At 42.8% G+C, this 25,860-nt stretch overlaps 1 protein-coding gene across 1 annotated transcript; it reads right to left on the bottom strand.

Moving 5' to 3' along the window:
• Positions 1 to 1,008: 1,008 nt before the first annotated feature.
• On the bottom strand, positions 1,009 to 15,679 carry LOC146964147 (sodium-dependent lysophosphatidylcholine symporter 1-B-like). The gene is made up of 14 exons (XM_085767328.1): positions 15,387 to 15,679; positions 13,472 to 13,600; positions 12,330 to 12,454; positions 8,430 to 8,553; positions 8,255 to 8,333; positions 8,014 to 8,165; positions 7,817 to 7,907; positions 7,248 to 7,366; positions 6,880 to 6,963; positions 5,352 to 5,435; positions 5,142 to 5,254; positions 4,891 to 5,034; positions 3,271 to 3,447; positions 1,009 to 2,552 (listed from the first exon to the last, which is right to left on the bottom strand). Exons 1-14 carry the CDS (start codon positions 15,468 to 15,470, stop codon positions 2,498 to 2,500), a joined length of 1,560 nt encoding a protein of 519 aa, XP_085623454.1. The 5' UTR covers positions 15,471 to 15,679; the 3' UTR covers positions 1,009 to 2,497.
• Positions 15,680 to 25,860: the final 10,181 nt, after the last annotated feature.

Here is a 25,860-nt window from a genome sequence, read left to right as displayed (position 1 = left end):
GTTATTGTGATATTGATTGGGCAAGCACATTTGACTAACTTACAGTACCTAATGATCATTCATTCATTCATTCATGTTGTTAGACTAACCACCTCTTCTAATTACTTGTCTCCATCTGCCCCTCTATTTCAGAAACTTATTGTCAATTTATGACATTGATACCTTGAATCTTGCATATTTACTTATTAATCTTCCACATTTACTTCCCAAATCATTCAATGAATTCTTTACAGTTAAATCTCAGGTCCATTCTTACAATACAAGACACACTGATAAACTTCATCCTCCCTTTTGCTCAGTTTTCTTCCTCATTTTGGAATTCTCATCTTCAAATAGAAAAAAATATCTTCATCTCTGATTAATTTCAAGTCCAGACTGAAGGCCTACCTGATATATCAAGACTCCCAATAGTTTCCATTCCAAGTTGGATCATACTCTATATGTTTCTTTTGTTGTTGTTATTGAATTGTTTTTTAATTGCAGGGAGGTATTTTTATATAAGCCCATACTGTATAGGGTTTGCCTCTCCCACACTTACTGTTCTTGATCTTTATGGTGCAAATAAACAAAACTAAGGCTAACTCCTAAAATATTGATAGAAAACCTCATTGAGGTGAAGCAACAGATTGTTGTTTTTTTTGACAAACTTTATTCACAGACTTAAAATTACAAATGTACAGCACATTACTTCTTTTCTTCTCTGATTCATATAGTGCTCATCATAGTCAGACTTAGAAAAAGTATTTACAATGTACACAGCAGCATATTAACACCAAGGACAGATGTCACGTGCTTCCTTCAGTTCATTTAGTGCAACTTCAAAGGTCTAAAAAGGAAAACTACACAGGAATATATTAAGATTTAGATTTGAGGCTTCATTTATCCAGTGAGTGTCTGAGAACAGGTAAGGTGAAATCAAGTGAATGACAGTGAGGACACATCTCCTGGATGTAAGAGATCTTTATGATAGAAAATCTGGGTTCGTGCTGCTGTTGTGGAGTCACAATACTGTGAAGGCAGATAGTTTAATCACATTATGGCAACTTGTGATGTTTTTCCTTTACGAGAAGAAAAAACAAATGAAACGTTTTCTACAGGACTATAAAATCACCTGGTCACATAACCATCGATAACCATTCGCTGTTAATAAATTATACACATGTGCTTTCATAAGAAAATCATAATCCCTTAGTTTAAATAAATAGTTAAATAAAGCATCTTTTTCTTCCCCTGGGAAGTGAGAACATGCTAGATGAAATGTCTTTAAGTGGAGGTCGGCTATAATAAAGCACAATAAGGTGTGATGGGAAATCCTTTTCAGTAGCAAAAAAGAAAAATAAACTCAACAGTTGGAGTAACAAGTTCAACAGAAAATCTCATTGCAAGGTAATTATACAAGATGTGCTTATAAGGCAATGATTCACATGATCAACATTCACTACATATTATCATGAGGCGCCTTTTCCCCTTCAGAAGATTCAAGTACAATAATAGTTTTTTTTTGCCTTGATGAAATGATCTATAGGAAACACCACCCGCAGAAAGGTAAAAATTGGGGAAAAAAATAGCTCCACACAACTGCAGTGAGTGGAATAGTGTTGGTACACCCTTCATGAAACATGTTTCCTTTAGAGCTCTGAATGGAAAGTTAGAGCTGTTCTCAGACATGGTAAACATCAATGGTAACATCACACTCAGGTTTGCACGAGTGAAGGTCCAATCCTGTAAACTATCAAATAAATACTTCATAAAAAAAAAACACAAATCACAAGCAGTGTCCCAGGAAGTAGAGTACTACTGTCCCACAATGCAATGCACAAACAAAACGAAGGTGCCGCTTACAACTACTCAAGGTAGATACCTAAGGATCATCTCAGTAAACAAAATGATCCATCTTTGGAAAAAAAATGTTTAATTTCCATTTGTTGAGGAAAACTCCACCGAGATTTACTGACCACAGCTCCCATGAGCCTCAGCCATTCACTCACAGGAGCTGTAGTGGTGAAAATGTCTTGTCTTCTTTAAAGTGATAAAGTGATCAAACTCTATTGTCCAGTTTAGTGGTCTAGACCCTTTTAGGTTAAAATATGGGCAGATCCCAGTGTCGTGTTTCAGCTAAACATGGAAAGAAAACCTGCGAAAAGTAAAACGCATATTGAGAAGTGAAAGCGACAAAAACAGAGGTTAACCCAGGACTTTGGCTCTACACTAACGGACAAATGTTTCTCATTGTAGTAAATGCTGTTTAGGTGGGACACCAGCTGGAGATAAAGGACAACAGAAAATACTTGAATCACACATAATGGCACTGTTTGTCCACTAGAGGGCGACGTCAACCTGTGTGAGCCACTGGAGGGAGCCGATCAGTGCTGATGATGTGTGGGCAGCAGTGGTGTCTGTGGTCTCTTCTCTGGTACTACAGAGTAGGTGGCCATGCCCAGCGACCGCCTGTGTAAACTTATAAACCATTGGTTGCGGTTGGCTCATCCTCCGCCTGCTACACAGTGCTCCCAAGTGCTGAAGTTTCTGATTCAGAGTCTGTTTCGGCGTCTCTGTTTAAAGGACAGGAGAACAGTCAAGGGTCACACACAAATGATTTGGCTTTTACAGACATTGTGTTCATGATGAATGTAAATGACAAGAAACAAAGTACTTCATCATCAGTTATACAGATGGGAGATGGATTTAGTATCTCTGGTTTGTTTACTGTGGCCATACATGAGGCCTGCAGCACAGCAACAAGAACCAAGCCTCATCCAGTTATCCTGGATAAAAGACCAATGTCTTAAAGGGATAGTTCAACATTTTGGCAAATTGGCCCAGTAGGTTTGTTACCTTTAATTGTCGGTGCAAGCTGTTTTTAGAACGGTGGAGCAGAGCCACAAGCTGCTCAGGAGCTCATGGAATTTCTTGATGTCCCTCGTCAAACTCATCAAATACACAATCCAACAACTCCAAAACGCTCTCATGGACAAGTTGTGACCCGCACATTCTCCGCACTATGAGATAATAATGGAACGTTACAATACAGAGCTGTTGGATTGTGTATTTGATGAGGGAAACCAAGAAATCACATGAGCGTCTGTATTGTAGCTCTGAGCAGCTTGCGGTTCTGCTCCGCCATTCTAAAAATAGCTTGCACTGACAATTAAAGGTAGCAAACCTACTGCTATGACTATAGGGATTATGGCAATGGACCAATTTCCCAAAATGTTGAACTATCCCTTTAAATGTGTGTGTGCTTGAGTGTGCTTTTCTCTGCTCACTTACAGGATTTTCTGCAGAAGGTCTTTGTTGTTTTGCCTCCTTTTTTCATCAATAGGGTAAGTCCTCAATATCAACAGCCCCACGGCAATGAGACACACAGGCACAGGAGACACCAGCACCTTCAGGGTTAAACTGACCGCCTCGGGCTGTGTGCAGCTCCCGGTCTTATAGTCGGCAAATCTGCAGAAAAATGCAGAAAGAGGGAGCAAAGTTGAGCTGATGTGAGTACAGTTTGGCAAGATGGGTTAGCTGGAGGATTATGTGATTGTTGGCCACATGACCACTGGACTGATGGACTCTAATGTGGAACTAATCTCTTATAATGTTAGAGATCACAGGTTAGCAAGCATTAGCAGAGTGCTGATGAAGTCATACAAAGTTGGGATGACAGTGAAGAAAGATGAAAACAAAAGTTATAAATAATTGTGAATGGATACATTAACTTCATTAATTATTAATTATTATCCAACAGCTATCCTGGACCATGTCTCTGCCTACAAATACCTCGGCATCTGGTTAGACTCCACGCTATGCTTCTCACACCACATTTCTCAACTACAGGCTAAGGTCCGGGCTAAACTCGGTTTCCTTTATAGACATCGTCTCGCCTTCACTTCCTCTGCTAAACAGACTCTCATTAAACTGACAATTCTCCCTACACTCGATTTCGGTGACACCATCTATCGCACTGCTTGTAAGGGCACTCTTGCTAAACTGGACACACTCTATCATTCTGCTATCCGTTTTGCCACTAACGCCCCTTACAATACCCACCACTGTAGTCTTTACTCCCTGGTAAACTGGCCATCACTTCACACCCGCCGTCAGACCCACTGGCTCACTCTCATTTACAAGACCCTCCTTCAACATACACCCCCCTACCTGTCTTGCTTGCTGCACCGACTTCCTGTCACATACAACACTCGGTCCTCCCATCTCATTCTGTTAACAACTCCTAAAACCAGATCTACATCCGGCCTTGCATCTTTCCAGTCAGCTGCTGTCTCTGACTGGAATGCTTTACAAAAACACCTTAAACTGGATAACTTCATCTCCATCCCGGCCTTCAAAGACGCCATCTCACACCTTTTTACAGATTCTTGCAGCTGCTTCCCTACTATCTAACTATTTAACTATTTAACCCTTTTCCTCAGTTTTCTGCTTGTTGAATGCCCGTACCTGCCGCCGTCAGCCTAGGCCACTTTTTGTGACACACTGTTGGTACTAATTACTGAAACTAACTCTGTCTTTTAGTGTTTCTATGTAAATAATCCTTACTGATAACCCTGTTCCTTACCCTCTCTCTCTCTCTCAACTTTTAGGCTCTCTAAAGAATCCTGTAATGTCTGTAAAAACCTTGGCTATTTACTCTTTTATGCTTGTAAAAATCTTGTCTTTTTATGCTTGAATATCCTTGTTATTAACTTTTATGCCTTGTTTTCTGCTGAATGTTTGTATAGTTGTGCATATTTGCTATGGTCTTTTAACCTATCGTTTCTCCCTCACAGCCCCCCTCCCCCTCCCCCTCAAGAAGCTTATGCCTCTTGTCAGGCCATCATTGTAAATAAGAACTTGTTCTTAATTGATTCTGCCTGGTTAAATAAAGGTTAAAAAAAAACTTACTTTAGACTGAGGGTAGAGATACCCAGGGATATCCCAGAGGCAAACTTAATGAAGAACACATAGAAAGAGTAGAAGAGGGCTTCATGGCCATAGATGTCTGGGTTCTTAATCTTGAAGTCATCCACTACATCAGGAAGCATTGACCTGAACAGACAAACACAACACACAGAGGCAAAGTCAAACCACAATCAACAAAACCCTGCTTGTGATCCATCTGGATCTGTATGACCTGTGAATGAACCTGTGCTCACCAGGGCAAGAGGAAAGCTGCCGCCACGCTCACACCTGCCGCCACCGCCACCATGTAGGAAATGATGAGGTTGCTCTCGATGCAGACGATGAGGATCATGAAGGGCACCGCCCACTGTAGAGAGACACAGATGGATGTGAGCACTTCTATAACGACTCCCCCTCTTCAGACGAGTGTCTTTGTTGTACCTAAACAAGCATCATTCACTTACTGAGATGCCGAAGTAAGTTGCTGTCTTCTTCCCAAACCGGGTCAAAAACCACTGCCACAGTGGGATAGTCAGACTTCCGGATATCTGGAGGCAATGACACATGAATTATCAGTATTATAAAATATTATTATATACACAGGCAGACTGTAAAATAAGGGCTGCCAATGTATTTTTTTGTATGATAAAAGAAAAGAAAAGAAAGAGAAGGCCTCTGAATCTCTGTTTTCATCAAAAACATCATGTTGTGATTATATGAGCAGATACTACTTCATGTTCACTTAAAAAAGTATAAAACTGATGATGTGATTTTTGTCTTGTGCCAAACAAAACTGGTGGAAATTATGAGTGGGAGAAGAAAAGCTTACAAGACGAATATTAGGCACCAAAACCAACTTGTAGTTTGATATTCTGGTTGTGGCTTGAATCATCTTGTGCTGAATTTAGTCTCATATAACCATGTTTTTATGTAGATGCAAGAAAATGGACAAAGATGCTACATCTGAGGCCTGATTTCTATTCTTATCCAACCTATTCTTATCAATCTAGAAAAAAAGCTGCATGTAGGACCTGTGGTATTATAAGACCTCAATACATCTAAAATCCTCTGAGTATGAATATTAATCGAATGAACTGTGTGAAATGGTTATCCCTAAACCCATCAGGTTATTCGTCTCTATAGGTCAACCCTATTATAGACTGGTGACCTGTTAACTATGTCAACTTCTCCGTGACCCTGCAGGATAGGCAGTATATCTAATGGATGGATGGTCATCCCTAAAAGAAAATGATTCTCCATTGAAATCATTAAGACCTAAAACCAAGCTGTGGGAAATGTGGGAACCAGAGAGAATGAAGTGTCCAATGGAGCAGGAGGAGGTCAAGGGACAAGGCTACAATATGCTTTGTGGGGGTCCTGACTTGGCCCAGGAGGGGGCAGACAACCTTTGACCTATTGGTCAGTGGTCAACCAGTGTGTTAAATGACCACACAAGAAGAAGACTGCCTTGAGGAAGTATTTCAATTCTGCCCCCTCACTCCCACCTCTACAAATATGATGCTTGGTGCCCAACAATGTCTCCACTCCTCATCAGTAGGGAAAGACCAGAGCAGAGGCCAAAAGGAGGGGAGAGTGGAAAGGAGGACGCAACCAGTGGCTGCAGTTCCCATGGCGGCAGTGAGAGATCGCCTGGGCAACAAAAGCTCCTCTGTGTGTCTGTCTCTCCCTTCATCTCCTGCTAGCTGTGAGTGAATGTGTGGCCGGGAGACAGGTTCCCAGGAGCCCAAACAACACCTCCTCTCACCCTGAAAATCTGCCCTTTCAGCCCCGGTGCCACGCATCCCCTCGTGTGAGGAACGGCTTCAGAGAGAAAGCTGAAAACCCCACGAACACCGGGAGTTTGATCTGCGCCACAAGGCCAGTCCAACAGGGTTACTGCTACAGATTGTACTCATGTCCTCCACATCTAATGCCCATTAGGGCCATTACAAGGCGGCAGAGAGTCCCTCGGTGCCAAATGGGAACACTCACCATGATGACCAGGAGGATATTCTGGAAATCTTTCCTGTGCCCCAGAGCGTAGGTGATGAAAAGGGCGAAGTTTCCCTCCAGTAGCTATAAGAAGAAATGAAATGTCACATTTGAGAAAATTACAGTCAAAGGAACAGTTCAGCATTTGAGAATAAACATTTATTTGCTTTGAGGTTAGCTGTTTCCAATCTTTACATTTACTCTGAGGACATGAGACTGGGATCAACCCTCTGAGCTAACTCTCACCAAGAAAAGCTAATGATGAGATTTCCCTCAGTGTTGAATTACTCCTTTAATTTAGACTCAAAATGACCACCGCCTCCACTACAAGACAGATAATTAAACAAAAAACAATCACACAACATTACCATGAATGCCAGAGAGGTGAAGAGGAAGCCAATGACCAGTTTGACGTACGGTGTGTGGCTCATCACCAGCCACAGGCCCTGACGGAAGGTCAGAGGGACTGCCTTCTTATGTCGGCTCCCTGAAATGCAACATGGAGGAGAACAGAGATAAACCAGCTGAACATCTCTGTCTAATACACAGTAAGACCCACTGTAATCAGACACAGTCGGCTTGTATTTGTCTAGTTTCTATCTTGTAAACTTTTGACCCTCACGTTTTTTCCTCTTGATATTTGCATCAGAGTGATGAGGAGGCCAAATGTTTCACATCTGATACAAACTGGTGTGAAGTCGTAGTCGCTAGTCAAACACAGCTTTCCCTTGAGCTCATGCAACATGATTTTTTTTGTTGATTCAAAGTATTTGAGTTGTCAAGAAAACGTAGCTTTGATCCCTTCACACACTTTTTTTCCCCCCTGGCATAAGTTTTAATCTTTGTGCATGGGGTTGATCTGCAGATATTCCACGTCAAAAAGCACAAGTGAATCATTCCACCTGACAACCTGTCTTCTTATCACGTAGTTTCATACCTTTTTGTTCCTTCACTCCAAAAAACACGACTCCAGCACAGAGGACGTAGATGATGCAGATCACCCCTGAAGCAAGTAAGTAAGCTTGTTTCTGGAGACAGAAAAAAGACAACATTAGCTTGGACCAACACTCCCGTAGATATGATAAATATCATCATCATTTATCTAACATCATGCAGAGAGATCCAAACTCTCACCGTCTCCGCCAGTGAAACTCTTGATGCGTTGGATACGGAGGAGTTCCAGCTTTCCAGGCCGTCAGGCTTGGTGTCGCAATCTGAGGAGCCGCCCACAATCTGGCCCTGGATGGCGGTGCCCAACACTGTGCCCATCACCTCCACCATCATACCTGAGAGCAACGCAGGAGCTGAGCGTTAGAACATGAAGGAGAACACACGTGTAAAACGATTTGGATCACAAAGAGGAGGGCTGACGTACGATAGGCGGTGGCAGAGTCCCTCTCTTTCTGGTCGCTGCTGATGAACATGGTGAGGGCTGAGTACGGCACATGGAAGCACTGTGAATGTACACAAACACACAGTTTGTTGAGATAAGGCAATAAAGATAAGAGGGGGAGAAGAAGCACTGGGGTGTGTCAATATGAAGTACCAACCGTCTGCATGGACTGGAAGAGGCAGTAAAAGATCAGATACCAGATGACCTTCCCTTGCTCAAACGGAGGCACGTACCAGATTAGGAAGTAAGTCATCACCGCAAATGGAGTGGATAAAAGGATCCTGTGAAGAAGTGGGTAGAGGATTGTTTAAGTGACAAAAAAGATATGTGAATTTCATTCTGTGCCGTTTTGCTTTGCAACTAAAAAGCGCTCTGCCGTCTGTTTCCTGCTGTGAAAGAGTTTGTTCAATGAATTCTGCCAACTGTTACTGTACTTTAACCCCCAACTTTCCATCTCAGCCAATTCTTTTCTACTCTCTCCCTCTCGCTTTGTGCATAATAATCCCTCTAATCCTGCCTTGCTGGAGCTCGTGTGTGGTGAAAGGGGCTCAGTCTGGGCTGCAGAAGGAGGTGAGGGTGGGCCGACCCGAGGGAAGCCGCTTTGGCACACCTCGCTCTCGCCCCCCGACTCAGTTTCAGTGGGCTTTTTGTTATGCCCTCCAGCTGACCTCAGTGCCAGGGCTCGCTCAGAGGAGCTGGTGCCACTTCAGAAACTTGTTTTTAAAACAGACCACAGTCCAGTTGCGACTATTAGTAAAGATTAGGAAATCTGAGTCAGGACTTGGGCACGGCTATGGAGCAGCAGACAGAAACATTACTAGATAGTTTTGTGCCAACAGGCACAACAGGTCTTTTGTTGGCAAATGACTGAAAATAATTGGTTACTCTGTTGAGAAACAATGTAGACTATGAGGAGTTTTGGAGAGCAGAAGTTTTTTCAGACTACATTTCCCATGAGCCTCTGCGCGCACTGTGAAATTCCTGGGCCGGCGCAAGACGGATGAAAGCGAAATAATTTGCCACAAATGTTTTCATTGATCAAGAATGAAAGTCGGAGGTTGGAAGACGATCAGATACTGTCGTAGTTCCGACCATAAACAATGCCAACTAGCGACCCGGTGGCATTATTCCCATGACCCGCCGGGCAGCGTCCGGAAAACTGACACTAGGAAATGCTGGGCGAGTCAACCACTAATAATAATATCAAAATAACAATAAAGACAAAACGATATATTTATAAAAAATGGACCCATTAACAAGTCTGGGTAACGCAGATTCATCCACATTAATATGAGACTTTTTTATAACCAAAAGCAAACTCCTCTGGGTGTCTTTAACTCATTTTACAAGCAAAAATGTCAAATATTCTTCTCACACTCTCATATAATAGTAAACTGAATATCTAACTGAATTTTAGGTTGTCAGTTGATCAAACAAACTATTTAAAGCTGTCATTTCTTCTTTCTAGATGCAAAACTTTATTGAAACCACAGACGAAAGTTAAATTGATTATCAAGTGTGTTAAGAGTTTCACTTTTTGAGTTCACCCTCCTGCAGTGTTATAAAATAACAACAAGTCTGACATATAATCAATATTTTTTCTCCAATTTTTTGTTTGTTTTTGAGCCGTCTTACAGGAGAGAGGAAATGCTTCTCTGGGAGCCATAACACTGCACACAGAGGCACGTCCTCATGCCACATGGTGCTTCTGCTGCTCACACATGGTTATATGAAACCCCCCCCACCCCCCTCACCCTCCCGGACTCCAAACCCATTCTGGTTTGGCACATGTAGGCAATGAGTAAGAAACTGCCTCCTTATGTTGTCTCATGTCTGAGTAAAATTAGGTTAATGAGAGCTACTTGTCTGGAAATAGAGGCCAGTCAGTGATGATGATGAAAACAGGCCACAGAGCTGAGGTCAGTAAGAAAAATGACCTTGAGGTACATACAATAAATGACAACAGAAATAATTGATAATATGTTAAAATATATTGTAGCACAAATAGAAATGGCAGCGAGGACATCTGCGTATTCAAATCTGAGTCCTAGTTTCATTTCATCATTTGAAAACCGACACAGAGGATCATGTCCATGTTGCCGTTTTTAACAATGACCTCCAGTATTCAAGAGATCGACCCAAGGTAACCTCTCTCTGACTCTCTGCTTCTGTTACACTTACACACACACACACACACACTGTGGACACACCCCTTTTTGCATTTGAAGCTGATGGTGTGTTGTGGGTTTGACCAATCACAGCATTCCCCCTCCCCCAATCCACAATGTGCGGAGCTCGTGCACACAGCCGGCATCTCTGACTCACAAATACCCACGATGCTCAAGATATCACCGTGACATCATGTGAGAGAAAATGCCCGCAAAACGTGGTGGTTACTGAAGCAGACATTCTCCTGACACTGCCGCGTTTCACACTCTGCTTCCCCTCTCAGACGCACAGTTCATGTGTGTGAATGAAGCCGTGCATGTTTCACTACAAGAGCAGAGTGTCAAGGTCATCGTCAGCCTTTACAAACGGACTTCCCCCAGCTGTCAGCAATACATGGTCACGTTTTTGCAGCTGTATAAATGTGGTAGCAGAAGTCATTATGTCCTCTGAAGCAGATGATTTACATTTTACAGCTTTACAGTTGCAGCAGTTTTCCTTGTTCCGTGTTGATCTGTTTAAGAAGCTGAGGCCAAAATTGACATTTAGCAAGAGGTAAGGTTACCCTTGAAAGGTTGCAAGCTGTATCATGAAGCCAGTGCATGTACTGTAGACAAACACACAATTGGATTCTCTCTAAATAAGAAAACAGTTACAGTTGTTTAAAGAAAATAATTTTAACAATTAAACTAAGTTACACGCCTCAACTAGCCTATTATTTAAAATAAAACGCATTGAGTATGTATGTATGTATGTAACTATCTATCTATCTATCTATCTATCTATCTATCTATCTATCTATCTATCTATGAATAGCATATTTTATCTATATAGCACTCTCTATTCATACAAAAGGTGGCTTTTCTTTCCATTTTTAGATTTTTTGGCCGCTGTGATGGATATTTGCATTAGGACAAACATGCAAAAGTACACAGTGGAAATGATGCACAAAAACAAACAGGAATGTAAACAGTGCATCAACAATTTAAATGTCTTATCTGGGAAAAGATGCACCAGACATGTTTGTCAGGCCTCAAGGATACAAACAACACCGTTTGATGAGTAACACTAAATGTTTTCTTTGCTTACAAGGGAATGCCATAGGATACATCTTGGTACACACAGTTAAATGTACGACTCCCTCTTGTGCCTATATAGCTACGTCTTAAAAACCTGTCCCAGAGCCAGGTCTCTTGAGCCCCCCCAACAGCTGCATCTCTGAACAGGTGACAAATCCAAAGTATCAAGTGCAAGTGCTTCGTCTGTGTTTGCCTTCTGTGGTCAGTGTAAGCACGTTGGGTTGGTATTGCACACTCACTTTACATACAGACTTCTTGCACTTGATCTTCCTCAGCAGTCACTTCAACCTTGTTTCCATGGTTACCGCTAATGGCTTATACGCTGCCTTTTGTCAGTACATTTTCCTCACACCACTCTATATTTACCCATTTTCAGCATTTCCTTAAAGGGATACTTCACCCAAAATCAATAATTCAACAATTTTCTACTCACTGTCAAGAAAGGGTTTTGGAGAACTCTCAGAGTCATCAAAACGCTTTTTCATGTTGCGGCTTCAGGACACTTGGGTCAGTACGGACGAACAGTATGGAGGTATTTGGATGTGTGTGTTTTGGACGATTCAAAAGTGAACTCTATCCGCCGCCATTATATGAAAATCCATTGCCAGCCGGACCCCCCCGGAACTCCAAAAGCGTTTTGATAACTCCAAAAGTTCTCCAAACCCTTCCTTGGCATGACAGTGACTAGATGATTGGTGAATTATTGATTGATTTTGGGTGAAGTATCCCTTTAATAATGCCTTTTTTTTTTGCTTTGTAAACTTGTTCCTGAATTGCATTCGGTGCAAAATTCGGAGATTGCGACTACCCACCATGGCATCATGCGGCCGACGCGGGTCCATCTACTCCGGCTCACCAAGAAACCCACTGTTGGGTCAGTGACAGCGTCCCAGGCCCGGCCCACAAACAGGATGATGGAGGCATAGAAGGGATCCAGCTGGAGGGAAGACATGGGGGAAAAAAGGAGTGAAGCATGAAACCAAAACAAAGAGCCAATCATACCTCATATGGCTCCTGCTGGATAAATGTGGTGAACCGTTCACAAGAGTCGTGACATCAACAAAGTTATGAAGACATCTTGTGTAAGAGCAGAGTAGCATTCACAGCCACCCTAATGATCTCATCCGTTGAGATGAATGGCCTTTATTGAAGCCCCCACTGTGTAGAGAGGGAAAAGTCTAATTTGCTAATTGAGTAACAAAGCAAAGCAGTAGGGGTCCAGGTTAATGCGCTTGACCAACCGCTGCAGGACAGAGACTCTTACAGTAAACTGATATGAGGCTGAGAAAAGTGTTTGCTGCTACTGCAAAGATGCAAAAAGAGTTTCCAACTTAAAGAGATAGTTCAACATTTTGGCAAATTGGCAGATTGCCATAATCCATATAGTCATAGCAGTAGGTTCGTTACCTTTATTTGTAACATAGTTGTTTTTGTGGCAAATCATCACGCACATTAGTGGTTTTGCATGAATTTACCTCGAGAACAACTCTGTCTCGTAACGTTACGTTATTATCTCATAGCGTATTGAATGTGCAGGTCACAACTTGTCCACAAGAACGTTCTAGTTGTTGGATTGTGTATTTGATGAGGGAAACCAAGAAATCTCATGAGCCTCCGTAGCGTAGCTCTGAGCAGCTCGTGGCTCGGCTCGGCTCGGCTGTTCTAAATAAACGCAATTAAAGGTAACGCCCCTACTCCTAAAACGATAGGGATTATGGCAATGGGCCAATTTGTCAAAACGTTGAACTATCCCTTTAAGTCCTGCAGAACTGACGAATAGATGAACTTTGCATGAAGAGTGGTGAATATAAATGAGATTTAATTTGCCTCTTCAAGTTTTTCTACAACGTTTTTCTGCTGTAAAATATGAAATTTCTCCTCATATGACAAACAAGGCCAAAAAGTGTCACTTGACTGACTCTTGTGATGCTCTTCTTTTTGTGTTGTCGTTTACCTGAGCCACATCCAGCAGGTAGATCTGGAGGAAAAAGCCCAGAGCGCTGCCTGTGATCTGGTAGGGCGCTCCACCGATGGCATAGCATAGTTTGCTGCACACAGACAGACGATTCCTCTGTTGCCTTGACTGGAGGAGGAGAAAGAGGAGAGGAGGGAGGACAGAGGAAAGATGTTGTTCAGTTAGTTTGGATGTACAGTATAACAGTACGGTATGTGCCTTTTCTGACCGCTAACAATAAAGCTTTCGTACTCTCATGGGACATATCAAGGTGATGTGATGAGAGCAGTGGAGTGTAACATGATCATTATCTGCATTTGTACTCTGCACTCAGGAGTTTATTTAATCCCCGTTTTCTGCTTCAGCTGCCCTCATCCATCCCTGAGTCACTAACTCTGAGAAAACCGATGGTGTGTTAAACAACCTGTTACCGTGAAGGACCGAGATTGGTTCATTTACCTCACCCCACTGCTCACAATGTCAGATTAGAGACAGATTAGAGTGACGATGCAGTGTGTGGGCCTATACACTCCAGTTAGTGGTGTGAAACTACTGTATGAGGTTACTGTAGTTCACACACACACACACACACCAACTACATCATGCAGACTCCGGAGCAGTCATTGGCTGCAGCAATAGGATGTTGGAGGTAGTATGACATTACATGCTGAGTAGCCAACAGTCAGCAGCCACAGCCAATCACCTGTACTGGTTTGATGATGTCAGCGAGGGGGTGGGGTGGGCTTATAGATCCCAATTCACATCCGCCACAGACACAAAAGCAGCATCACCTCATGTTAGAAATTGCTGCCTCCACACAAATAGGGGAATGAATAAGAACACAGTCCCGTGTCCCGTTCGTCAGCATAGACTCTGCTGGCATTAATTATTATCATACGGAGCTGGAAATAAAAACTACAGCCGAAGACGTGAATGCAGTTCGTTGGCAATGTTTTGTGACTGTGACAAATTCTCACACACATCAGGTGGATTTTCTAACGGAATGGGAAAAATCTAAGGCTGTGACTTTCATTATCAAACATTGACTGTAAAATGACAGAAAGCTCTAATTCTAATTTCCCTGAACCCAAGGATGCACAGATTAACAGATTGAAATAGTTCATTTTATCCATCCGTCAATCCAAAACCAAATACATTCACTTAACTTCATATGTGGCAGAAAAAAACTTAAAATATGCACTTTAAAGAATTTGAAACTTGCATTTATTTTTAATTTTTACCTGAAACATGACTGAAATTAATAATAAATCAGAACAGCTGGAATACCCTGTGATATGATATTGCTGTTATATTTTAATCTGTAGGAAAAAAATTGCAACACTGTCACACCTTTTCATATAAAACACCAGCACTGGTGGTTTTCTGGAGGCTTTCACACACACACACACACAGCTGTCAATATGAAATCATTGAATGCTTCAGGGTGGTGGCTGGTCTGTGAATGAGCCCTCCAAACTGCAAATAGTTCATCATTATAAATGTCGCTATTGAATATACTATATATTTAATGCTGGTCTCCTAAACCGAATAGCTACTCCATGAGTCGTGCACCAGTCTGCAGCAGCAGCAGCTTCACATCTCTGTTGCTGGCTGCACATCTGTATCAAATGCCGGGTGTATTTGACACGACTGAATTACAATACGCCCCCATTTAAAGCTGTCAACCTGACACACCGCTGCCTGCACACACACAAACCGAGGGGAATTCAAATCGTAAAGAGAAAGTGGTAAAGTGTTTGAGGTTTGATGAAAGGAAGTAGGCTTGGCTTCAATTCATAAAACGTTCAATTTCGGCGCCTTTTACCGCTCCTAATGAATAGGAGCCAAAACAGAGAGCCCATTTCATTTCATTCAGTTAACAGCAGATATTCAATATACATCTCCAGTGTCTTACCTTCGCTGTCTTCACCTCTGTATTTATAGGTTTGACTGATAATAAAGTGGCGGCGTACTGCTCGGCGCCCTCTCCTCGTGCCATTGCGGTTCGAAGACAATGAAGTAATAAATTAATTGCTCTCTGAAGGTGTCGCGATAATGTTCAGGGTCCGAGGAAGGAGGAAAGTCGCCTCACGCCGACATGTTTCGTTGTGACCAGAGTGTAGTGTGTGTGTGTGTGTGTCCGTCTCTCACTCACTGCTCCTCTGTGTCGGTGAACTCATTCATTCTAGTGAGTGAGGCGCGAGCGTCGACCGCTATGACGTGTTCTGTGACGCGGCCCCTCGCGTGTTCCGTCTCCTCCACTCCACACTCACAGCAGGAAGTCGTGACAACGGCAGCTTACGTGTACATACGGTAACTCATAGAAGTAGTGATACAGAACAGGTGAAAAACTACATTAAAACAGCTTCATTTGTCTTGTGGAGCTCTTTTCCAGACATGATGATGATGATGATGATACAAATGTCCAATGTTTGTTTCTTTGCTGGAAATGTAGAAAAAGTTTCAAGTTTACATTTTAAACTTTTAAAATAGGGATTTGAGATTAGTAGCTGACTTATTTAAAAAAGATAATTTCATGTCATTCACACAGCTTCAGACAAAATACAGAATACCACACAATCACTTTTTTGGTTTTCTCCAGGTGAGACACTTTGTAAAAACTAATCTTACATTCCCAACAGACCAACCAGTAGTTAGCCCAGTTGATAGCTTAATTCCTCCTTAATTTTAATTTAACTTCCATGAACAGTAAAAAAAAAAAAAAATAATAATTTCCCTGTTTTATGCAAAACTATATTCTGTTAATCATGTCATTGCCAACATGTTTATGGAGTCATGGGGAAGGGACTTGGAGGTTGACCTTGATGCCAACGCATGGTCAGACGCCTTTGAATATATAAAGATTTTTTATTTTTTATTTTTTTTTACTTGTAATAGACTCAGAGAAAGCCAGTACAGGATGCTACACAGGCTACAATGCACCCCTCACCTTCTAAACAGAATAAATCCCCAGATCTCCTGCTTATGTGGGTAAAAAAGAGGTAGGGACATAGGCTACTATCACTGTATTTGGCAGTGTCCCTTCATAGCCAGATATTGGAAAAATATTGCTAAGGAACTCAGCTCAATCTTTCACAAAACAGTAAAGCTGGAACCCATCTTATTTCTTCTTAGTCCTTGGGCCAGACCAGATACCGGTATCACTTGAGTGGGCAAAACCTTACCTATACTACATTTTTTTTAGGGTCAATATAAGTAAATTAAAATATGATAGCCTTTTCATAGGAGCAGCTTTTTATATATTTTTTTTCGCATTTTCTTATTTTCCCCTATAGGCAGATTGTCATTAATTCCAAAAAGAACACAGACGGCCAAATAACACATTTAAAGTCATCTAACACTCTTTTTGGACATCACACATCATAGTTTTTTCATGGTCCTTCGAGCCGGAGCAAACACCCATGCTGGAAAATGGACCTGAATGTGTAAATGGGGCAAATACACATGGAATCGGATATTGTCAGATCAGATTCAGGCCCCCATTATATGTGGAAGGCTGTCTTTACAGTACAGGCCTTGATGCCCAATTTCAATTTGTTGCCTTCATCCTATTTTTTTGACTGTCTATTTACATTTTCAATCAGAAGTGACTATCTGATATCTGCCTTTACACCTGCTTTGTTTGTGTGAAACAACCTGCTGGAAATAAACTAGTTATTTCTTTTCTTTTTCTTTTTTTTAAGACGGGAGTTTGTCACGTTATGATTCCATAATAATTTTAAACAAAGGTGAGTCTGGTGTTCAGAGTTTATATCCAACCCGTCACTGTTTACAAAGTGAACACCTAGTCTGTCCTTACTAAATCAAGTCAGTGAAGTGGCTGCGTGGAGCGGAGCTGCTGTGAGATGAGCAGCGACAGTGACGGTGACAGTTGTGCCACCGTTCAATCCTCCGTCACTCAAGTGAAGACAGGACAAGCCTCTTGGACACATTTGTGTACATTGTTTGATTTTCCTGTCTTGATTTCTAATGGGCTCGATTCAGTTTTTGCCGGCAGGAAAACGAAATCTGGTGTTTGTCCCGCGCGCTCTCTCTTTTCACACTCCCTTGCTTTCCCTTGTATCGATCCGCATAGACTTCCTGTGACAACTGGCCAAGGTAGTCCCGGTCAGCCCCACGTGTCAATCACAGGCTACAGAGGTAGGCCTATCTGATTCATTTCCACATATAACGGGGGCCTGAATCTGATCTGACAATTTCTGATTCCATGCGTATTTGTCCCGTTTACACTTTCATGTTACAGATCCGATCTGAGCCACTTGAGAGAAAAAATCGGAATTGAGCCACTTGAACCGTGCAGTGTAAAGACAGCCGAAATAAATCTGATACAAATCAGATATCTGAAGAGGATATGATGAAACAAAGATGATATACAGGGAAGGCACTTTTTTCGTTTCTGAACAGCAACAGTCTATTACTGTACTTTACTAAGAGGTGATAAATACTATAAAGCTGCCAGTCAGCAAGGTCTATCATATCAAAACTTAATCTAGGGGTGTATAGGAATAAAAAAATCACAACTAGAACTTGCCTTCCCAGGTGATACCGATATGTGAAATTTTGGGTCTTGGCCCAAGGACTATCTGAAGGGGCAACTTTCATTACCTGCTGAACAGCTTACATTAATGGGTAAGCTTCTTCTTTTGGCGAGAAGATGTGTTTTGTTTCAGTGGATTAAAGACAAACCCCCATCAGTCAGTGGTACAGGGAAATATTCAAGGTTTTGCCTAAATGGCAATGATGACTTGTTTTATAGTGTCTGGCAACCTTTCCTGAATTACCTTCTTGGTGACCTTGTTGACCTGCTGCAGAAAGGGCGACCATATTTAGCCTTCATCAATAAGTCATAGAATACTTTGATTTCCGCTCTCTTCTCCTTTTCTCAGTATAGTCCCCATGTCAGTTTTTGTATGTAGTATGATGTGCAATTCATGTATGTGAATTAGTGTATTTTTGTTTTGCAGTTTGGCTGTGTTGTTTGTGTTTGTGAAATCAATAAAATATATTACAACCCCCCCCCCCAAAAAACAACAACAACAACATTATATTAGATAATGTGGCAATTAGGCCTTAAAGCAGAAGTAAGCGGAATGTTTGTGTTAATATAAGGGTGTATTCACACCTGTTTAGTGCGCACCCTGGTGCGCACCAAATGTTAAAATGATACAATGTTTCATTTTTCAGTTAGTGCGGTTGCGTTCACACCTGCTTTTTGTCACTCGGGACCAAACTTGGAGAACGTCACGTCTCCATGACTACCGGTTGGAATCTGGAAGCGCTGATTGATAAAACTTTCATGATGGAGACTCAAGTAGAGCCGGTTGTTAGTAGCTCTGTCATTTATTTCTATATTGTTTGCATGTATAACTCTGTTTGGTACTTCCGGCTGGTTTCCGGTTGCGTTCACCCAGCTCGGTCCTGTTAGTTCCCGGTTAAACGTTAAACACGGCGGACCTCTGCTGCTTGGTAACCAGCTGCTCCGCGGACACAAGGGACGGACCCGCCGACCTGTCCGGTGTCTGAGCGGACTCAGCGGACACGCAGCGACCGGCTGCCCCGCTGCTGCTGCTTCGTTTGTGGGGACAGAGCTGCGTAGGACCGGAGCACCGGGCGGTCTCCCCGCTGCGTTAACCCGTTGTCAGTGACTACGGGAGCCCTTTTAGCTCAAACGTGTTGAGTTCGCCTGGCAGTTGGCTCGCACCAGAGTGCGGTTGCTTTCACACCTAAACTAGTGCGCACCAGAGTTCGGCTGGAGCTGAACCGAGACCACCTCCTCAGGCCGCACTAGTTTTGGTGCGCATTAGAGTGCGATGTGCTTTCACACCAACCCAAACTGGACCAAATTTAGTGCGCACCAGATTTAGTGCGCACTAACACTGCAGGTGTGAATACACCCTAAGTCTTAGTTCTTCCGACGGCAATCACTTCTATAGAGTGTTTGGTCTGAAACACGGGTCTGTCAGTCCCTCTGCTCTGCTCTGAGCCGAGGAGAAAACTTTCCTTGTATCCTACAACCTTTATCCAATGAGGAGAGAGAACGGCATAAAGGGGCAGTCCTCTCTGTGTGTGCAGCCAAGGGATGCGCGTGAATGTGGTGACGTAGGGACGAGGGCGGGGACTGCTAACTCCATCGGCTGACAAGAAGTTTGCCAAAACGACCGGATCGCTTACTTCTGCTTTAAATGCACCAGTTAGTGAGGTACAATGATGTAAGCTACTTTTTCTCAGATCATATCATTTACCGGTATGTATGTGAAGTTTTTAAATTTCCTTTTTTTTTTTCAAAAGAAAGAAGCAATTATGCCTTTTTTTAAAAACTTGTTTTTAGTTTGGTTTTGTAAAACATTTTTTTTAAAACTCTATAAAAGTTGAATCATACAAAAAAAAGAAGCAATTAGAGCTGTGCGTATGTAACCCATTGTGACAGACAACAGTCCAAGACGACTGAACACAGCAAAGGGAAAACGACTATGGTTTGCTTTTATTAAACAGTTCATCATGGTCCTACATAGAGGGGCATATAACCACTGACCTCAGCCACCAAAACCTGCAGGTCCATGATGCTAGCTCCAAAACTGAGTTAGTCACCATAGACTCCCATTTTAAAGGTACCCCACTTTACAGCAGATATAACATAAAACATGAAAGTGTTTTTGTCAATATAGCTAATTTTCCTCCTTTTCAACAACTGCAAGAAGGGTACATTTTTATATAATTCACCTGGTGAAATAGTTTAAAGTCTTAAAGTTATGCTTATTCAGCGTGTCTGCTTTCAGATAATTGGTGATAAATTGCAAATGAAGTCACCACTGAGCATGTTCCTGGGTGTTTGTGCCTTTTGGTGGATTTTTAATGGAAATATCCAAAAATATTATGATTTATTGTGACCAATGTGGAGAAGTCTGTGTACCTGTTTTTTTTTCAAGGTGAGTCAAATTCTATAAATATTTGATCAACTTTAGTGCTGATTAACAGGTACTTGTGTCTGGGGGTCATCCTACCTGGCAAACTATCTTAGCTTATGAACTAGCTAATAACCTAATTAATTTGCTTTGATTAAAGCAGAAGTAAACGATCCGGTCGTTTTGGCTAACTTCTTGTCAGCCGATGGAGCAGTTAGCAGTCCCCGCCCTCGTCATGGATCTATTGGTCCTCGTCCCTACGTCACCACATGCTCGCGCATCCCTTGGCTGCACACACAGCCCTTTTTTTTTTTAAAGTATATTTTTCGGCTTTTTGCCTTTATTTGATAGTGATGACAGTAGAGATAGACAGGAAATGGGGAGGCAGAGAGAGGGGGAATGACACACAGGAAAGGTCTGCCCGACGCGGGATTCGAACCGGGGACGCCTGCGGCGAGGACTGTAGCCTCTACATGGGGCGGCCGCTCTACCCACTGCGCCACACACCGCCCCCACACACAGCCCTTTATGCCGTTCTCTCTCCTCATTGGATAAAGGTTGTAGGATACAAGGAAAGTTTTCTCCTGGGCTCAGAGCAGAGCAGAGTGACTGACAGACCCGTGTTTCAGACCAAACACTCTATATAAGTGATTGCTGTCGGAAGATACAACTATTTAAGACTTATATTAACACAAATATTCTGCTTACTTCTGCTTTAATTTTGAGTTTCAACAAAGACACATTACTGTTATGATTAGATGTTATTACATGTTTGACCGCTAGGCGGCAGTACTGGTTAGTAGTCAGCTTACCGTACCATATAACACAGTAGAGCAAGACTGCATGGAGCCACATGTATGTTGTTGAGAACATGAGACATTAAACTAAGTTACTTGCTATCAACACGGCCTCATCCTTCGAACACGAACATGACATGGTACCAGGAGTGGGGTCGAATGAACGACATGGATTTAAAACCACCGGAAAGTTTGAAACTAACGGGGAACGTCGACGAGAACTGGCGCACCTTCAAACAGCGGTTTCACCTGTATGTTGCTGCTAAGGGACTCGAGGCAAAGCCGGAGGCAAGAAAGGTAGCGCTGCTGCTAACAATAGCAGGGCCACAGGCCATAGAAGTATTTAACACGTTCGTGTTTGACAGTCCTGTAGATAATGAAAAGTTGGATGTAGTGCTTAGCAAGTTTGATACTCACTGTTCTCCGAAGAAGAACGAGACGTACGAGAGGTACGTGTTTCAGTCTCGTACACAGCGGCAGCATGAGCCCTTTGATAGCTTCCTGACGGACTTGCGGCTAAAGGCGCAGTCCTGCAACTTCGGAACGCTGAGTGACTCCATGGTCCGGGACCAGATTGTGTACGGCGTGGAGGATAAAAAGGTCAGAGAGAGGCTACTACGGGAGATGGAGCTGACGCTGGCAGGAGCCATTAAGATCTGCCAGGCCAGTGAGCTGTCCCAGAGGCACGTGAGGACGTTCAGCGAGATGTCTGCAGTCGCCTCGGCGCAGAGCGACAGCGCGGCAGCGGTTGGAGCAGTGTCGTATCAGCGGAGACGGCGCACACAGACCCGGCCTGCACAGCAGGAGGACGGGATGATAAACTGCAAGCGCTGCGGCTCACAGCACAAGCCTAGACAGTGTCCAGCGTTTGGTAAGCAATGCTCCACTTGCCAAGGCAAGAATAATTTTGCTAAACAATGCTTCTCCAAACGGAAAGAGTGGAAAAAAGAAAAAACTGTAAACTTAATAGACGAGCCTGATCTCAGTGACACGTTCTTTGTTGGAATGGTGAATTGTGAAAGTGAACAAATAAATAAGCCAGACAATGTAAATGATGTCACTACAGAAGATAAGTGGATAGCTCCTCTAATGATAAATGGGACTGTAGTCACCATGAGATTGGACACTGGTGCCAAAGCAAACCTCATAAGCATGTGTGATGTGAAGGCAATGAAAAATAAGCCACAAATAAAAAGAAAAGAATCTGGACTGAAAGACTACAATGGGCGGCCAATCAAATGTTTGGGCACATGCAGGTTGAGTGTCACAGTTAAAGGAAAAGTGCACCACCTATTCTTCTTTGTTGTGAATGAGGGACGTGAATCACTTCTTGGTGACAGAGCCTGTGAAGAACTGGGGCTTGTGAAAAGAGTGCATCGCATCGTTCCAACCATAAACCCAACAACTGACTCTATGGACACAATTGTTCAGAACTTTTCAGATGTTTTCAAGGGTTTTGGTGTTTTGCCCTTCACATATAAAATACAGTTGAGAGAAGGAGCCCAACCAGTTGTGCATGCAGCACGCAGAGTTCCTGCTCCACTGAAAGACTGCCTAAAGAAAGAGCTCGACAGAATGATCATGCTAGGAGTGATCAAAAAGGTTAATGAGCCTACAGACTGGGTCAACTCACTGGTCATCACAAAGAAAAAGAATGGTGAGTTGAGAATATGTATGGACCCTAAAGACCTAAATGAGAGCATAAAGCGTGAACATTATCAAATACCTACACGTGAAGAGATCCTCAGTGAAATGTCAGGTGCCAACTACTTCACAAAGCTTGACGCCTCACAAGGCTTCTGGCAGCTGAAACTGGATGAAAGCAGCACCAAGTACTGTACCTTTAATACGCCCTTCGGCAGATACTGCTTTCTCAGACTGCCTTTTGGAATCAAGTCAGCACCTGAAATATTTCACAGAGCGATGGAGCAGATCATCGAGGGCTTGGATGGAGTTCGAGTCTACATTGATGACATCATCATAGGGGGTCCACAGCCCAAGAGCACAACGAGAGGCTGAACAGAGTTATGGAGCGCATACAAAAGTATGGACTGAAACTCAACAAGAGTAAATGTGAGTTTGGCGTTCAAGAGATCCTCTTCCTGGGAGACAAGCTGTCTGCACGTGGTGTCGAGCCAGATAAAGACAAAATACATGCAATACAGAACATGCCAAGGCCCACAGACAAGACAGGGGTGCTACGCATCATGGGGATGGTGAATTTCATAGGTAAATTCATTCCCAATCTGACAGCAAAGACATCATGCATACGAGAGCTTCTGCACAGGGACTGTGAGTTTAAATGGACAGTGAAACATGAGCATGAGTGGCAAAAACTCAAGGACACACTGAGCACAGCACCTGTGTTGGCATTTTATGACCACACGAAGAGGATAAAAGTGTCTACAGATGCTTCCAAAGATGGTATTGGTGCCGTTCTACTCCAAGCTGAGGGTGAGCACTGGAAACCGGTAGCCTATGCATCTCGGGCTATGACAAAAACTGAATGCCGATACGCTCAGATCGAAAAAGAATGTTTGGGACTGGCGTATGGTTTGGAGCGGTTTCATAGCTACGTGTACGGCCTGCCATCTTTCACAGTCGAAACTGATCATCGACCGCTGGTTGCCATCATCAAAAAGAATCTGAATGAAATGTCTCCACGGATTCAGCGGTTAATGATGAAGATGCAAAGGTACGATTTTGAACTGATATATACTCCAGGTAAACACCTAGTCCTTGCTGATGCCCTATCCAGAGCAACTACAGGCAACAGTGTGAGTGCAACAGACGAAGACATACAGTGTCACGTGAACATGGTGTCGGCTACACTGCCTGTGTCTGACACAAAGTCAAGACAAATAGCGGAGGCTACAGCAACGGATGCTGAGCTACAGCATGTCATGAAGAACATGGATGAGGGATGGCCAGCTGGTTCATGTCCACAATTTTACCATGTCAGAGGTGAGCTTAGTACTGTGGACGGTCTGCTGTTGAAAAAGGGCAGGATTGTTATTCCACGGGCTTTGAGAATGGACATGTTGCACAGGATACATGAAGGCCATCTCGGCATCGAAAAGTGCAAAAGGAGGGCGAGAGACACGGTTTTCTGGCCCGGACTGAACAAAGACATTGAAACACTTATAAGTAAATGTGAAACATGCCAGAAACACAGGAACAAGCAGAGCAAAGAGCCTATGGTGGTAGCTGAGGTGCCAACAGCACCATGGCACAAAGTAGGAATGGACTTGTTTCATCTCAGAGGTAAAGACTATTTAGTGGTAATGGATTACTACTCAAACTTCCCTGAGATGGCGCTACTAACAAGCTTAACGTCAACTTGTGTCATAACACATGCTAAATCTATCTTCGCCAGGCATGGCATCCCACACATCGTGGTGAGCGACAATGGCCCCTGCTTCAGCAGCAAAGAATGGCAGAAGTTTGCAGTGCAATATGATTTCAAGCACGTGACGTCAAGCCCACACTATGCACAGTCAAACGGGCAAGCTGAAAAAGGAGTTCACATTCTCAAGCAACTCCTAAAGAAAGCAGCTGACAGTGACTCGGATCCCTATCTGGCTTTATTGAGCTACAGAGCATCACCTCTTCAGTGCGGCCTATCACCAGCTGAACTGCTGATGAAGAGGAAGCTACGAACAACTTTGCCGAGTCATCAAAACGACAAATTAAAGCAAAAGAATCACTCAAAGATTGAACATAAGCTACGACATCAGAAAATGATGCAAAAGTCATTCTATGACAGAACAACCAAGCATCTCCCTCCACTGACTACCAACGACACAGTCAGGATTGAGGATGCTGATGGATGGAGTACAAAAGCAACTGTCCTGCAAGAAGTTGCTCCACGATCGTACACAGTGAAAACTGATGATGGACAAATCCTCAGACGCAATCGTCGCAGTCTATTAAAGACTCCTCAAGGGACTGTTGGTGAGCTCAGTGTAACCTGTGGTGAATCTCAGGTAACTCCCACACCTGCTATGGACTGTAACACTGACTCTCACACACCTACTCCAAGCGAACCTGAGTTAAGAAGGTCCACAAGAGAAATCAGAAAGCCTGATAGACTGAACTTATAAACAAAGAAAATTCAATATGCATGTTAAAGATGTTGAACAAAATGTATATTGATTGATGTTGTGAATGTGTTCTAAATGGTCTAGTAGTGGCTTAGAGATGAGTTATGCAATCTGATATAAACTGTCTATACTGCTTATATGTTGCAGAGTTATGCTGAATGTAAAATGGTTGAAATAACTGACACAGCTAATGTGATAATTCATGTTAATGCATTTTACCTTAGAAAAGGGGGGATGTTATGATTAGATGTTATTACATGTTTGACCGCTAGGCGGCAGTACTGGTTAGTAGTCAGCTTACCGTACCATATAACACAGTAGAGCAAGACTGCATGGAGCCACATGTATGTTGTTGAGAACATGAGACATTAAACTAAGTTACTTGCTATCAACACGGCCTCATCCTTCGAACACGAACATGACAATTACCATGCCTAATGGTGCAAATGAGGTCATATACATCAAAGGCTCGGCTCTACCTGTTTTACCTGTTTTGGTATTAGCTGTAAGTTAGGCCTCACTCCAACTTACTTCAGCTTACTTTCACCTCTGAGAAGAAACACTGA

The sequence above is a fragment of the Trachurus japonicus genome, chromosome 22 (assembly GCF_045865225.1).
Source record: "Trachurus japonicus isolate A0001 chromosome 22, Traja_1.0".
Lineage (NCBI taxonomy): Eukaryota > Metazoa > Chordata > Actinopteri > Carangiformes > Carangidae > Trachurus > Trachurus japonicus.
Note: the sequence above shows the minus strand (reverse complement) of the source record. Positions and strands in the feature narration are given on the sequence as shown.